The following is a 16,191-nucleotide window of genomic DNA, read 5'->3' on the forward strand; positions in this document are numbered from 1 at the left end:
ATTAACTAACCTTCACAGCCATTCCCATGAGGCGAGTAGTTCGGAGGCCCTCCTGTTTATTTCACAAATTGGAAATCAATGAACTTTGTCAATTGATTTCTTGAAGCTTTTCCTGAGCGGAGGCCGTTTGCAAGTCACCGATGGATCAGGGATAGCGGAACTCGTAACTGCGACAGTAGGCGTTCAGTAAATGATGAAAGTATACCAGGGACCATTCTACATCCTGAGGATGGACAAGACAGACAAACCCATATTCTCATGGAGATTGTATTCTAGTTAGGACAAACCGACAGTGAACAGCTTAAAAACAAACAAACAAACAAAAAAACCACCCCACAGTATTGCAGATAAATGCCATGAAAAAAATAAAACAATGCGATAGCAAGGGTGACCAGGGAAGGTAGCTACTTTAAGTACTCAGCCAAGACATCTTCAGGGAGATGACATTCTCTTTCAAGGTGAGTGCTGAATGATAAGATGGAACTAGGCACGTGACAATCCCAAGAAGACCACTGAATACAACAGCCAATACTGGGAACCCCTTAAAAACCTCATGATCATACCAGATCCTTACAACTGCAAGGATCCATGGAACCATGGAACAGAGACCCAAAGTCAAGTGGCCAAGATAATTTCCAGGCTAAGACAGTTACCAATCCTTAAGCTTATAGTACCTTTATTATTGCTGAAAAAGATGAGGTGAGGCAGAAGCAATGGTGCAGACCTGTTCTCAGAGGGAAAAGAACCACCAACCCTCCATTACCACACCTCCACCACACGATCACGTGTCCCTCCAGGAGGCAGCTCCAATCCTGTGACCTAACCAGTTTCCACCTTGCTTCTCTTAGCGCATTGCCATACACTAGAATTTTGTTTGTTTATTTCGTGTAGGGTTTTGTTGGTCCTTTTCCAAGTATCAATCAAAACTGCATGCCAGCCTCCACTCCTCGGAAATAATTAAATGAAATGACGTGCCTGATTTTTTCAGCTGGGTAATATACTGTGATTTGCATGGCTGAAGGAATTCATCTTAAGTCCTGAGCTGAGCCATCTGGGACAACTGAGGTGTTTTTTTTTTTTTTTTTTCTTTCTCTTTCTCTGCTATGGTTCATGCCAATCATACACTATTGCCAAACACAAAAGTAGACAAAAAGCTTCATTTCTGCGACATACTCCCCTAAGGAAGCTGTTCTTTGTGATGCGAATATGGTCACCTTTTGTTCATGAATTCATCGCAAAGTTCCCTTTCCCTGTTAAGTAATCTAACTTTACATAAGCAAAATGCCCTTTATTTTGCTGTTACCTAGGTTTCCTACAGACTTCTGGAGCAAGTCATCTCTGGTTTAAGAATAGGTTTTGGATTAAAGTCCTTTCTCCTATTGGGGGAAGTGGAATCTAGAAAATAGCCTTGATCTTAATGCCCAAGTGAAGCACCTCCTAGCACAATTCTCATTCTTTAGCAGTTACGGTGGCATAGCCCGTGACTTCTAGGCAGGCATGTATCAAAAGGCTGAGTGGGCTGTTCAAATTAAAACCCCCTCCCCCCTCCCCCGAGTGGGATTCCTTCGGTCAGAGCACAGATCCCGCCGGGGAAGGGCTGACATTGGTGCGCGATGGAGCGCTCGGCTGCGGGTGTGGGATGCGGTGTTCCTGAGGCGACAGATGAGGGATTTGGGCCGTGTGGGAAGTGAACTGCGGAATTCCTCCCCTCGATTCCTGAAGGGGGCTCTAAAGCAGACAGATCAGGACGCAGAATGCGGCCGGCAAGGCAGAGGGCGAGAGGGCGGGCGAGCCAAGGACACCGAGCCGAGCGCGTTTCGGGAGGCCCAGGGCGGACCGAGTTCCCAGGTTCCCCGGCCTCGCCTACCCAGACACCCACCCCAGCCCCAGGCCCATCCCGAAGGGCAGGCAGTTTTCCTCGGGGCAGCGAGTGTAGGGAGCCCGCCGTGAGCCCTCAACCTCTCTGGGCTCTGTGTCAGCGGGCTGGCGGGGAGGGAAGACCACCGGAGCCCCGGGCCGGTTTAAGATTAGCTCTCCACGCGTCCGCGGGCGCGGCATCGCGCGCGCCGGCCTCTATCCGGGTTCCTGGGGGCGGGGCGCGGGAGGGGGCGGGGCCTGCGCGGCGGCGTGGGCGCTAGTCGCGCGGGGGGGAGGGAGCCGAAGGGAGGGGGCGGGGCCGTGCCGCCCGCGCCGCGCTGGGCCCTCTCGGCCAATGAGCGGCGTCCACATGCCGCGGCGGCGGCGAGAGGGGAGGCAGCGGCGGATAAATGCTATTAGAGCAGCCGCCGCGGAGCTGTCCCCGACGCCACCTCCTTCTCCTTCGCCGCAGTTTCCTCCGCCGCTGTCGGGGGTGCGGAGCTGAGGGAACAGGGCGAGCGCGCCGCGCACCACCCCGCCGGCTCGCCGCCCCCGCTCCGTTCTGCCCTCAGGGGTCGGCCGGGTGCCCCCTCCTCCGGCCCGGGCGGGGCCGCGAATCACCTCAGGAGAGCGGGGAGGGGGTTCGGGGGCCGCGGCCTGCGTTCCCGGCGGGCGGTTGAGGGCGAAGGAGGCCCTCCCTTCTGACGAGGGGAGGGAGGGTCAGGAGCCCCCCACCGCCCAGCTGAGTCCGGGGCGTGCACCGGCGAGGGCCGGGCAGCCGGAGGGGCGGTTGTCTGGGGGAGGGGGCGCGGGGTGATTCAGCGCCCGGCGAGGCGGAAGCGGCCGCAGGAGGAGGAGGAGGAGGAGGGGGAAGAGGCCGGTCCGCGCCTGGGCGCCCGGGGTGGCACGAGCCCGCGGCCCGAGTGCGAGGCGGAGGCGAGGAGGCCGCGGGGACTGGAGGCGAGGCCGGCCGGGCTCCCGCAGTCATGGAGAACGCGCACACAAAGACGGTGGAGGAGGTGCTGGGCCACTTCGGCGTCAACGAGAGCACGGGGCTGAGCCTGGAGCAGGTCAAGAAGCTCAAGGAGAAATGGGGTTCCAACGGTAGGTGCCCGGCTCCGGGACTGCAGGGGCCCCGCGCGGCCCGGCGCGGGCCCGAGAGCCAGGGAAGATGGCTGACCGGGCTCCACCTCGTGGGTCTGGGCTCAGCGCCCGCCGAGGGCTGCAGGCGGCGGGTCGAGCCCGCGCGCCGGCCCCGCGGGAGAAGGGACTGCAGACGGGGGCTCCGGGCTTGTCCGTACCTCCGGGACCCCCGCGCCTCGAGCCCTTGACCTTCCCCGCACGCAGTTAGCTCGGTGTCTTCTCACCCGCAGCAGCCGGCCCCGCTGGAGGGAGGGACGCGTTCTCCTGCAACTGGGTTGAATCCTGCGAGACATTTTCTTGTCCCCAGCCAGTTTATGAGGCGTCGTTGCAGTTGAGAAAGCCTCTAACCGTTCTTGTGCTACCCAAAGTTACACATCTGGCAGAAGTCATGACATAGCTGAAATAAGTCCTTGTTTCGGGAGCCCTGATTAGTAGATAGCGGTGCGGTTTTACCCTTCGGGATACACTAAGGTATTGGTTACAACAGATTTTCCTGGGGTACCATTTGGTGTGGTTTTTATTTAAAATGGTCGAAGGTTCATAGATCTGGGTACGTCTTTCGAAGACTGATAATTTTAGCAATTCTCTTTATAACGACAGTGCTAATTTTTTTCTCCCCTTCTTGACACGTTGCCTGGGGAATTTCTACATTCTGCAGAGTTACCGGCTGAAGAAGGTGAGTTATCTTAGTATGTTCTTTTTTTTTTTTTTAACCGCCCCCCCCTTCGTGTGCTCTTGTTAAGATGACATTTACAACAATTGTTTGTTTCTAACAGGAAAAACCTTGCTGGAACTTGTGATTGAGCAGTTTGAAGACTTACTAGTTAGAATTTTATTGCTGGCAGCTTGTATATCTTTTGTAAGTATAAAGAAACTTAATTTCTGCTCTTTTCAGAGATGAAAAGCCAAGAACAAGGCCTGTCTATTGAGTGAGAACATTATATTTAGAGATTTCACTGGTGTCTTCATTTTTTAAAAAAAATCTAGATATTTTAAAATTATAAACAAAACACTCGAACCATTTGTGTGCAGAAAATTAATGCCTGACATTTACAGTGCAGTTAGAAATTGGTTCCAAAACGAGGCAGAGTCTTAAAAATTTTTGTGGTTTATCAGTTTTAATATCAAAAAATTCTTTGTTGGAAAGCCTTTTCTGTTTTGGGTTCTTCCATTGTGTAAGATCATACTAAGATGGTGTTGGGCCCTTTGTAGTCTGTAAATAGAACTTACAAAAGGAATATTCCAGTTGCTCTCCCTTCCTGGTAATGGCAAGGTGACAGTTGTTTCTGACAGTGACAAGAATGATGACGGCAGTGATGGCACCACTGTTGACCAAATTTGGTCACTGACCTTTAGGGTGGTATATTTATCTAAATTGGACCCCTGTCTTAAGTGACTCCTAGGTAGAGAGAACAAGGTTCAGTGCAACTGGTTCTAGATTTTTAAAGAAAAAAACAAAACCAAACCCGTTTTCTCTGGGTCTGTGTCGTTACTGTCTTGAGTCCCGTATGGTTGCTAAGAAACTGGTGAAATGCAAAGAACTACAGCAGAAGAAGGGTGATGAGTTGGTGAGGTTATTTCTAGGTTATTAACATTTTTTTCCTGTTCAATATTTTTTACTGCATTTTTTCTTGGGCAGTGGACTTCTTGATAGTTTTCCTGAAAATGGTCATGAATAGGACACAGATGTTCCTAATCCTAACAGCATGAGATGACTTTTGTTCTTAAATTACAGTATTGTATTCCTACAATAACTATGATGGGAAATGAAATTCACCCAGTGCAGTACTTTTTCAGGCTTCACAAAATTGACACAGTTTCAGGGTTTCATTTTTGTTTGTTTGTGCATTTGCAAACCACAGGCATCTACCTCAGTCTTTATGACAACCGTATCATAGAAGGCTATTTTGAGAACTAAATCAGAAGGAAGCAGTGGGCACTTCTTTAGGTAAGGGGGGGAAATTGGCAGGAGGTGAGCTTTTGGAGTAGTATTATATACAGATTCTGGCCTGAGACTTTAATACATCTATCATGTCATGTTGGCTAAGTGATATGTAGTTATTAATAATCAGTTCTCACGAATCTTTTTTTTCTGTGGTTTTCATTGAATAAAATTGAGAGTGTCATAGCAAAGCATACAGTGTCCTGAATTACTCCATACTTACACATCTGTCTGTTCTTGATTAATTCACCGCCACCCCTCCTAAATGGCTCCTGTTTTTACTGATTAAGATAAGGGAATAGAGTTGTTTGATTATCAGTTTCAGTACATTGTTGTGAGGCGAAACAAATACTATGTTTGGGGTAGTGTAATGTTCATGTATATTTAAGCTACCTGCATAATTCTGAAGTAGCCTCAGCTTTGGCTGTTAAAGTACCGGGGTTCAGTAAGGTTATCAGGGACATCTTAGAAGTAAATCACCTGGTATATACAAGGCAGAGATAAAATAAATTTTTATTGAGTTATTTTGTATATCTGCTTAAGGCTGTGTTGTAACATCAGCATTATTTCCAATAAACAGGCTATTGAACATTTGGGTTTTATAGGATCTCTTGAGTTGCCGGTTCGAATGACTTTTGTATTAACATTTTGAATTAGTGATGTGTGTGACTTTTATTTTGAAGAAAGGAGTTTATAGTTTCTAAGCATTTTCAGGTGGGTTTTTAAAATGCTCTAATTTTATCATAGGGTAGGATGTTGGATTTTTATAGCTTTATAGAACTGTATTTTGGAATTGAAATTTGAATTACCTTTTTAGTAACTACTTGGAGTTAATGCTCAGGACATGAACTGTGTGACATTTTCATTTCATGGATTGCTAAACAAAAATAATAAATGTTTAGGAAATACTGTTATTTTGCTCTGACTTGTTTGATCAAGACATTTTGGATACAGACCTGTTTTGTTGATTTTCTTCATGTGAAATTGGCACAATACTACATTGTTCTTGACCTTTTCAGTCCTCATTTCTTTATCTTTTAAAAGATCACTGAGTCTTTTTTGTGGTGGTCAGTGTATTCCTAATTTACACGAAAATCGTGGTAGAATATTCATATTCTTTTGGAGAATTAAATAGACCGTTCCTACAATGTGTACATGATATATCGTCAGGTTCTGCTCGAGTTAAAAAGAAATACTAGGCTTTCATGATTTATTTCAGATCTCTAAATTGTTAACTGTAGGAAGCTGCGTTAATGTGTTATACTCATGACCTGTAGGGATAAAGTTTAATTGGAATATTCGCCAGATAGAAATAGTTTTAAGTTTCCTCGGATTAGAAGAAGTGAGCTATAATTTCTCCCACTACACATAAAGTAACATTAGAAATTCCTTCATTTCCCATTCATGAGCTACAATCCTGTCACTTTGTCTGTACATACTCCTTGGTCACAACTTTGCCCTTCATTTAATACATCATACGATTGCTTACTGGAATACCCATTCTTTTTTCTCTTTCACTGCTTCATTAGGTATTTATTGAACACCTGGGACGTGGCACAGACACTGGGGATACAGCATTTGAACAAAATAGACAAAGTCTCAACCTGGAGCCGACATTCTAGTGGAGACAGATAATAAACAAGTAAAATGTATAGTCTGTTGGACGGTGATAGTACGTACTATGGAGAAAAATAAAGCAGGGAGATAAGAGTATGAGGAGGAGGGTATAGTTCTCAGGTAGGGTGGTCAGGAAAGTCCTCCAGGAAGGTGACTTTAGAGAAAAGACCTGAAGGAGATGAGCAGGAGGGCCATATTTGCCTCGTCCGAATTCAGAAAGCCCTTTGTGGTAACACAGTTTGCAAAAGTTGCTCCACCCTCCATCCCCAGTTCCCCACCAGAGCTACTTGGATTGACCCTAAAATGCTGCTTAAACTTGCTTAGACTTAGGCACTTGTCATCTTGTCACTTGTGTTTGAATAGTGTCTTTCCTTCCTACTGGACCCTTTAGAAGGGATTCTTCATTTCTTTTAGAGCCTGGGTTAGTGATTTTGATAAAACAAATATATTTGAACTTTGTGTTAGTAGCATTTTCAGAATATATGATGTCTGGTTTCTTCGGTTTTCTTAGTACAGTATAGTCAAGAAGTAGTTTATATATTTGTAATGATTCTACTTTTTTCCCGTGTTTTCTTTTAACTTTTTTTTAAAGGATAGAATGGGTGGTTCACTAATTGGTTTAACTAATTTATTTAGAGCCTTTCTTTAAAATGTTTTGAAAGGTGAGTGTGTGTGTGTGTGTGTGTGTGTGTGTGTGTAAGAAGGTTGTATTCTCAAATCTAAAACCAGTATTTTTAAGTAACTTTGTGTGGATCAGAAGAGAATGTAGTCTAAATCATACCTTTTTTTTTTTTTTTTTTAATGGCTAAAAGAATTTGTTTCCCCACCCAGAAAATTGTCATAACATTTATTGGTGGTGATACCTTTCTTTCTTGTGAAGTGTTTTTAAACTTCTTTTATTATGTAAATTTCTTCATTTGTTGAGCAAGTATTTGAGTACCCAGTGTCCTTGCAAGTTTCTAAGGACACAAAGAGGAATGAAGACAGGTGCCCTAAGTCTTAAAAATATGCTTATAATTTCTCTCACTTTCTTTTTTGGGGGGGGGCCTCATTGAGTGCTCATTACATTATCCCAACATATAGCTAAGATAATGGAGTCACGGAACTATGACTGTCTCCCACTGAAACACGTCTTTTTACCTTGGCTTAAAGTTTGCTTTTGTTCATTAAACTCCACTCTCCAGCATCTTCTGGTTGTGCTGTCAGAAGTTACTGTTATATGCAGAGATCAGTTTTACAGCTAATTAGAAGATAGTCTATACTATCCTGTTGAAGCAGTCTAAGTTGTTGTTGAGTATTTATTATTAGTAAGTGGCTACTGAATAGGATTGGCAAATTTTGAAACTTTGAATTTGCTGGATTATATAAGCCCCAGAAGACAAGTATTGTTACTGTAGTAATAGTGCAAAGCAAAGGAGAAACACTGTGCCTAAAATTAACTGCAGTAGCTTTTTCTTCCACTTTCCTTTGAAAGTGTTGATGAAATTGGTTACTTATTGCTCTAGATGTTTAAGTGCAAATACTGCCCTCAGGGTCTTGTACCTTATAGGTTATATGAGATTTTGTTTCATTCGTTCGTGCCCCTGTAATAGTGAGCTTCATCTGTGTACCAGAGTCACTTCTAGGCCCCTGGGGATACGCTGGTGAACAAAAGACAGTACAAATAGATAATCATTTATGTTCAACGTATTCTCAGTGAAGATTTTAGAAACATTTACTCCACCATAGGAACATATTTTGTATGACTCAATAAGCCATATTTATGAACTGACTATACTATAATGCTAAAAGGCATCTTTCATTTTGGTGATGTGTCGCACACTCTTCACTCCCTCATCTCCTGGGATCTTTCATTGATCAGCATCATCATCTCATGTATACTAGGTTTCCTTTCAATAGAACAAACCAGGAAGGACTTCATAACATGATCTGAACATAATCAGCTGGATTGGTTCTTAGCAGTTAATGACACATGGGTTGATCTTCACTTTGGGCTGTAGCATTTAATTATTTGGGTTCTTTGTAGTTTCAAAATAGACATTTTAAAAAGTATTCAGGAAGTTGATGGTTGTTGATTTTAAATAGGTTCAGCACCAGCCTTCCACCCTGAGAGATTTGCCCACTAGTTTCCCATCATCCAGTTATTAATATACTTGTGGAACCATCAAATAATTATGACTGCTTGGGTTTCTTGCACATAAACATTTGAAGTCCTATGGTGGAAGAAAAGGTTACTGCATTATACATATTAGGATTCTACTTCTGCAGAGCAACCACACATTTTTTGAAAGTAAAGATTTGCTCTGGTAGTCCTGTCCCTATTTGCTGTAGTCTTCCCTTTGCTCCAACTGTTAGAGGATAAATTACTTTAAGTTTGTTCCTTAGGCTTAGCTGCCAAGAGGGAAGTTCATACCCTCTTTAACAAGGTGTGAAGCTTATCTTACAGTTGCTAATGCCTCACTGACCTTTTGCATAGGTCCTAGTTACTCATCAGGTTGAGTGATTTTTTTCCCCCAAGAGCTAATTAAGTTTCTTATTTCTGATATGCTCTCCTTGGCAAGTGTTTGAAAGACTAGTATCAAAGCAGCTGTGGTCTTGCATCTATCAAAATTTATAACTTCCTAGAGAAGTTTTCATTTTGGCACTAGGCCTGGCCTTAACACCAGGAATGCCCTGTTGAAAGCCTGCGGCAACATTTATATTCATTCTGGTTTTCTGCCTGCCCTAGTTCACTAGCTGTACCAGTGGTCACTGGTACTTCTTAGGACTCGGTCCTGGTGTCTCCTGATTTTTTTTTTCCTGCTCAGGTTGATCTTTCTTGTTCATTCATCATTCCCTTATCTTATTTCGAAAATTCATTTTTGGCCTTGTCTTACCTCTCTGGTTGTTTACTATTTGTGTAAAAGCTCACTTTATACTATTCCACTAAGTATAAACATAGATGGTTTCATTATTGCCACGAGTCATATCTGGTTGTATTAAAAAGTATCAAAACCAGTGCTTTCATTGTTTACTAAATCAGTCTTTTAAAGAAAACAATTTTTGTGAAATATACAGACATTTTAAGCAATGCTAAAAAACAAAGGCAAATCGTATCTCCCAGATTGAATCATTAGATATATTTGACATCCTTTCTGGATAGACAGTTTTTCACAAAAAGTCGGTTTTAACTATTTAGATGGCTGTTTTACCATGTTCTTTATCATTCTTAATGATTCATTTCTTGGGTTCTCTTATCAACTTAAGTTTGCTCGGTTATGAAGTTTAATTTCTAGCTCACACAACCATAACCTCGTCAGGATGTAAAAGCTACAAGTTAAGAGAACCACAGTAAAATTCATTTTCTGCTCATTTTCCTTGGGGCAGTGTTCTGTATCTAGATATAAATAACATTTGTTTCCCCTCTGAAGTGCTGTGTTGATAGATGACGTGTCATATGGAGGATAACCTTCAAAATACATTCCTTATTGCAGAACAACCTTGAGTAATTTTGAGATGACATATAGTGATACCATTGAGAATAACCGGGGTGCTATCAGTACTCTATAATATGGAGTCCATGATCAAGTGATTTTTACAATTAATTTATACCTATTAGTATTATTTGGTAGGAATACTAAACAACCCAGCAAAGTTGTAGATGATTGCCTTTTCCTTTAACAAAATGGAGAATTTAAGTTTTTATTCTGAATATATTCATGTAAAATGAATGGGTTTAATTTCCCGGAAAGTATTTTATTTAGATTTTAAAACAATTAATATGCAAAAAATTAAGTTAGCTTTTGAAGAATAGTAAGAAGTTGTCTAATTTTGATTCTCAAGAATTACTCTGAACAAGGGACATAATAAACTGGTTGTTGGTGTCATTACATTTTGCCACCATTTGTTTCTAGAGATGGTAAGAAGAGTTTGTGTATTGCAGTTCCTTTAGTGCCCACCACTTTTGTTGTCAGGTGGCACTAAGCCTAAAAACACATTACAGTTCTAACACATGCCATTTCTTTTTTAGGTTTTGGCTTGGTTTGAAGAAGGTGAAGAAACAATAACAGCCTTTGTAGAACCCTTTGTAATTTTACTTATATTAGTGGCCAATGCAATTGTGGGTGTATGGCAGGTAAGCAAAAATTCTGCGGCGCTAGAGCTTAGCAGTTTATATAAGTGATTTAAATTGCATTAATCTGTTTTTCCTCCTGATATATTGACTAGAAATATCGTTGAAAAATCTACATGTGGTTTTTATTTTGTCTGTTTATTTAATGGCAACGTTTTAGACCTCTTCTGCATGATTATACTGCTAAAATTGCTCATCCTTCATGGTAGCATAGAGTTAAGAATATTGGATGAGAGAAGCTATTTGAGGAAAACCAGGACATTAGAAAACCAGTATCTGTCTTTATATTTCCTAGTTGCTTCCTGTGAAAAGTTTTCATAAATTTGATGTCATTTTTATTCTCCTCAGATTTAAAAAAATATTTATTTATTTATTTAGCTGTAAAAATTGTTTTCCCTTAATAGCATACCCCTGGCTGTTTTCCTTCTGTTGCCCAGGACTTTCTGACTCACAGAATGAAAGCCAGTGTACAGAAGCATAAGATTCCTACCCACCCCCCTTCATGTAATTGCTATTCTGTATATATCTAGTTTAGAGGACTTTAACTTTTTTACTTTCCTAGGACTATTGATCTGTTTTTTTTTTTCCCCTAAGATTTTATTTATTTATTTGACAGAATCACAAGTAGGCGGAGAGGCAGGCAGAGAGAGAGGAGGAAACAGGCTCCCTGCTGAACAGAGAGCTCAATGCGGGGTTTGGGGTTTGATCCCAGGACCCTGAGATCATGGCCCGAGCCATAGGCAATAACCCACTGAGCCACGCAGGCACCCCATGTTTTTTTTTTAATATATATATATTTTAACAGATGGAGACTAACACTTCAGATTCATCTTGAGTATTGATACTTAAATATGGTATAATCACCCCTTTGAGGACTAAAATAGAGTGCATCTACATTCTTTTTTTTTTTTTTTTTTTTAAGATTTTATTTATTTATTTGACAGAGAGAGAATACAAGTAGGCAGAGAGGCAGGCAGAGAGAGCGGAGGAAGCAGGCTCCCTGCTGAGCAGAGATCCCGATGCGGGACTCGATCCCAGGACCCTGAGATCATGACCTGAGCCAAAGGCAGCGGCTTAACCCACTGAGCCACCCAGGCGCCCTGCATCTACATTCTTAAAGTGGAAACATTTTATAAGCATACTTAGTCCTATTAGAATTGTAAACTTATGGGGAGCCTGGGTGGCTCAGTCATTTAAGGAGTCAACTCTTGATATTGGCCCAGGTCATGAGATCCAGCCCCATATCAGGCTCCCCACTCAGCAGGGAATCTGCTCGCGGTTCTTCTTCTCCCTCTGCCTTTAACCCTCACCACACACACACTTGCACTCTCTCTTTCTAAAGTAAATAAGTAAATCTTTTTTTAAAAATTGTAAACTTCTGATCTTACTAATAAACATGAAGGCCGGGGCGCCTGGATGGCTCAGTGGGTTAAGCCTCTGCCTTTGGCTCGGGTCATGATCTCAGGGTCCTGGGATTGAGCCCCGTCTAGGACTCTGCTCAGCAGGGAGCCTGCTTCCCCCCCATTCCCCCAGCCTGCCTCTCTGCCTGCTTGTGGTCTCTGACTGTCAAATAAATAAAATATTATAAAAAGAAGAAAAAAGGAAGAGGAAAGAAATATGGTCTTAGAAGAACATTTTATTGTGCTATATTTCTCTTTATTTTTTCTGTTTAAGTAGAAGTAATTTTTATGTTTAAGTAGAAGTAATCCTCTTGTCAATAGTATAGGCAAGAGAGACAATAATGGAGCATTTGATTGTCCTTCTCAAGTAGTAATGTATGTTTTCCTATTAAATAATTTATGCTAGTTACAAGGTAGATACTTTATGTACATTCCCATTTCACTGTTACAGTGATCTTATCAGGCAAATGATATTCCCACTTGACAGGTGTGACCTTGAGGTTCAGAGTGATCAACTGACTTCTTAAAGGCCATATAGGTAGTACAGAGTATCTGGGACTTGAATCCAGACCCAGGCTGATCCAAATTCTAAAGTAAAAACTTACAGCAGTTTTCATAGGACTTTTATTTATTTATTTATTTATTTATTTATTTATTTATTTGACAGACAGAGATCACAAGCAGGCAGAGAGGCAGGCAGAGAGAGAGGAGGAAGCAGGCTCCCTGCTGAGCAGAGAGCCCGAAGCGATGCGGGGCTCAATCCCAGGACCCTAGGATCATGATCTGAGCTGAAGGCGGAGGCTTCAACCCACTGAGCCACCTAGGTGCCCCATTCACAGGACTTCTATATTTATTTTCATTTAAAAAACAACATTCTTATGTCTTAATTTCATTTACGTGGTATACAGAGTGGTGTGAGCAATACTAAAGAGTTACTGCCTTCTGGAAGGGAAATTATAAGTATAGCATAAGGTAGTAATTGGAGGTGGGGGGGCACATGCTGCTGACCAGTGTCATTAAAGAAGGTGACAAGTGATTGTCACCGAGAATCACAGAAGCCGAAAATTGTTCTAATTTTAGTGTATATGCTGCTGAAGTGAGCACTTGATATAACCTATTTGAATATGTGATCATTTGTTTCCCTTTCCCACCCCTACTTTCTAAATGTTCCTTTTGATCTTTTGAGGGGAAGACTTTTAAAGTAATTTTTTTTTTTTTTTTAAAGATTTTATTTATTTGACAGACAGAGATCACAAGTAGGCAGAGAGGCAGGCAGAGATAGAGAGGAGGAAGCAGGCTCCCTGCCGAGCAGAGAGCCCGATGCGGGACTCGATCCCAGGACCCTGAGATCATGACCTGAGCCGAAGGCAGCGGCTTAACCCACTGAGCCACCCAGGTTCCCTTAAAGTAATTTTAATTGGCATTTTTGTCCTTGGGGTCTGAGATAATTTCTCTTTCATGCTTCTAATTTGAATATACTTTTGCTAATTTTGAGAAGTAAAATACAGTGCTCCTGGGATATTTCTTAACCTTGAGCAGTCTAGTTAAACTCTACCTGACATGACCTTGAAGAGGGAGAAAAGGAATTAAAACTGCTACAAGTAACAAATGGGAGAGGTAGTCCTATGAAAAAAGTGGTTTCAAGTTTGACTAATCAAGTATCAGCAGTGCTGAGAATTTATTCTTTTATAGTATCAGTAGCATTTGAACATAAGGACCTTATAGCAATGGCATTTAATCAGAATTAAATATTCTAGTTTTTTTTTTTTTTTTTTAAATTTTATTTATTAATTTTGACAGAGAGAGATCACAGTAGGAGAGAGGAAGGGAAGAGATCACAGAGAGAGGAAGGGAAGCAGGCCCCCTGCCGAGCAGAGAGCCCGATGTGGGACTCGATCCCAGGACCCTGAGATCACGACCTGAGCCGAAGGCAGCGGCTTAACCCACTGAGCCACCCAGGCGCCCCAGTTTTTTTTTTTTTTTTTAAGATTTTATTTATTTGACAGAGATCACAAGTAGGCAGAGAGGCAGCAGAGAGAGGGGAGGAAGCAGGCTCCCTGCGGAGCAGAGAGCCCGACTCAGGACCATGACCTGAGCCAAAGGCAGAGGCCTTAACCCACTGAGCCACGCAGGCGCCCCTAGTATCTCTGTTAATACCTGTTATACAGGTATTCTTCAAGCAGATCCGATATGGGGTTGAAATTATTTTTATCATGAGGTTTCCAATTTTAAAATATTCTATACTTTTTTCAGGGATGTAAACATTTAAAGTGAGACTCACACTATTAGCTTTCAGTTTTAAGTCCTCTAATTTCACCTTAAGCAGGTTTTGGGATTTTTTTTGCGACAGACCATAAGTCTTACACTAAGGTAAAAAATGAGATCACAGGGATGCCTGGGTGTATCAGTTAAATATCTGCCTTTATCTGAGATTGTGTTCTCTGGGTCCTGAGATTGAGCGCTGCATTGGGCTTCCTGCTAAGCGGAGAGTCTGCTTCTCCCTTTCCTTCTGCCCCTCTACCCTGCTTGTCCTCTTTCTCTTGCTCTGTCTCAAATAAATAAAAATCTTTTTTAAAAAATGAAATCGGGGCGCCTGGGTGGCTCAGTGGGTTAAAGCCTCTGCCTTCGGCTCAGGTCATGATCCCAGGGTCCTGGGATCGAACCCTGCATCGGGCTCTCTGCTCAAGCAGGGAGTCGGCTTCCTCCTCTCTCTCTGCCTGCCTCTCTGCCTACTTGTGATCCCTGTCTGTCAAATAAATAAATAAAATCTTTAAAAAAAAAAAAAAAATGAAATCATGGGGCGCCTGGGTGGCTCAGTGGGTTAAGCCACTGCCTTCGGCTCAGGTCATGATCTCAGGGTCCTGGGATCGAGCCCCGCATCGGGCTCTCTGCTCAGCAGGGAGCCTGCTTCCTCCTCTCTCTCTGCCTGCCTCTGCCTGCTTGTCATCTCTCTCTCTCTCTGTCAAATAAATAAATAATTTTTAAAAAATGAAATCATGTAGTATTGTGCATAAATTCTACCCAGGTAAAGGTTAAATTGAGCTTTATATCAGAGGGCAAAAAATGAGAAGTGAGAGAAATTAATCCTTTGTGCATTGAGTGACGTCTCCTGGGCGTGCACCGTGTAGATTTGTTCCTTGACTTCTAATTGCTTACTCTCTGAAAGGAGGGAAGACAAACTTGGCACATGTGCTACTTTTCTTTTTCTTTCCCTTTCTTTTTTTTTTTTTCTTAAAGGAACTTTCCTATTGCCTTTTTTTTTTTTTTTAACATGTTGATTTCTACATCTTTCATCTCAAAATTTGGAAAGAAAAGCTATTTGTGACTAGGATTTGACATGTTCACATACAGTATTGTAGTAAATATAGTATATATGTTATGGGACTGGCAGGGTTTTTTGTTTTCTTTAGCGGGGAGGTGGAAAGGGATAGAGGGAAACCTAATCAGGACCCATGCTCAGTGCAGAGCCCAACTTGGTGCAGTTTCACAGCCCTGGGATCATGACCTGAGCCGAACTCAAGGGTCAGCTGCTTGGGGCACCTGGGTGGCTCAGTCAATTAAGTGTCTGACTCTTGGCTTCAGCTCAGGTCATGATCTCAGGGTCATGAGTTCTAGCCCCACCTCGGGCTCTGCACTCATCTGCTGCTTTAGGTTCTCTTTCCCTCTCCGTCTGCCCTTGCCACCCATACATTTGCATGTGCGTACTCTCTCTAAAAATAAATGAATCTTTAAAAGAAAGTTGGACATTTCAAATGACTCAGCTACCCAGGCATTCCAGGACTGGCAGTTCTCTGATGAGATTGTGCATTTATTAGTCTTGACTTACTGCAGAAAGATTTCCTAGAATTTGTGAGATGTAACTTGATTTTCTTAATTCATCACTCATAGTATGTATCATGTGCTGAAACCTAGTGTAAATAGTTTGTAAATCCTCATAGCCCTTGAGGTAGTAGCATTGGTGTCCAGGTTTTGTAGGTACCAAACCGGTGTGTTGTGTAACTCCTGCCTAATCACATAGTCAAGTGGAAAAGCCTGGAGTGAACTAGGCAGTCCAGCCCCAGACCATCACCTTTCATGTGCGACAGGATCAATTTTCAGTGCTGTGGCTGTGGCTCGAGGTG

General features: G+C 42.6%; 1 protein-coding gene across 1 annotated transcript in view; it reads left to right on the top strand.

Annotated features, from left to right (window-relative positions):
* The first annotated feature begins 2,240 nt into the window (after positions 1-2,240).
* ATP2A2 (ATPase sarcoplasmic/endoplasmic reticulum Ca2+ transporting 2) overlaps positions 2,241-16,191 on the top strand; it is a 60,118-nt gene continuing 46,167 nt past the window's right edge. The window contains exons 1-4 of the mRNA XM_059408392.1: positions 2,241-2,961; positions 3,659-3,676; positions 3,777-3,859; positions 10,569-10,673. Coding sequence (XP_059264375.1) covers positions 2,844-2,961; positions 3,659-3,676; positions 3,777-3,859; positions 10,569-10,673 — 324 coding nt within the window. The 5' untranslated portion in view covers positions 2,241-2,843. The remainder of the gene's footprint in view (positions 2,962-3,658; positions 3,677-3,776; positions 3,860-10,568; positions 10,674-16,191) is intronic.

This window comes from Mustela nigripes, chromosome 8 (genome assembly GCF_022355385.1).
Source record: "Mustela nigripes isolate SB6536 chromosome 8, MUSNIG.SB6536, whole genome shotgun sequence".
Taxonomy (NCBI): Eukaryota; Metazoa; Chordata; class Mammalia; order Carnivora; family Mustelidae; genus Mustela; species Mustela nigripes.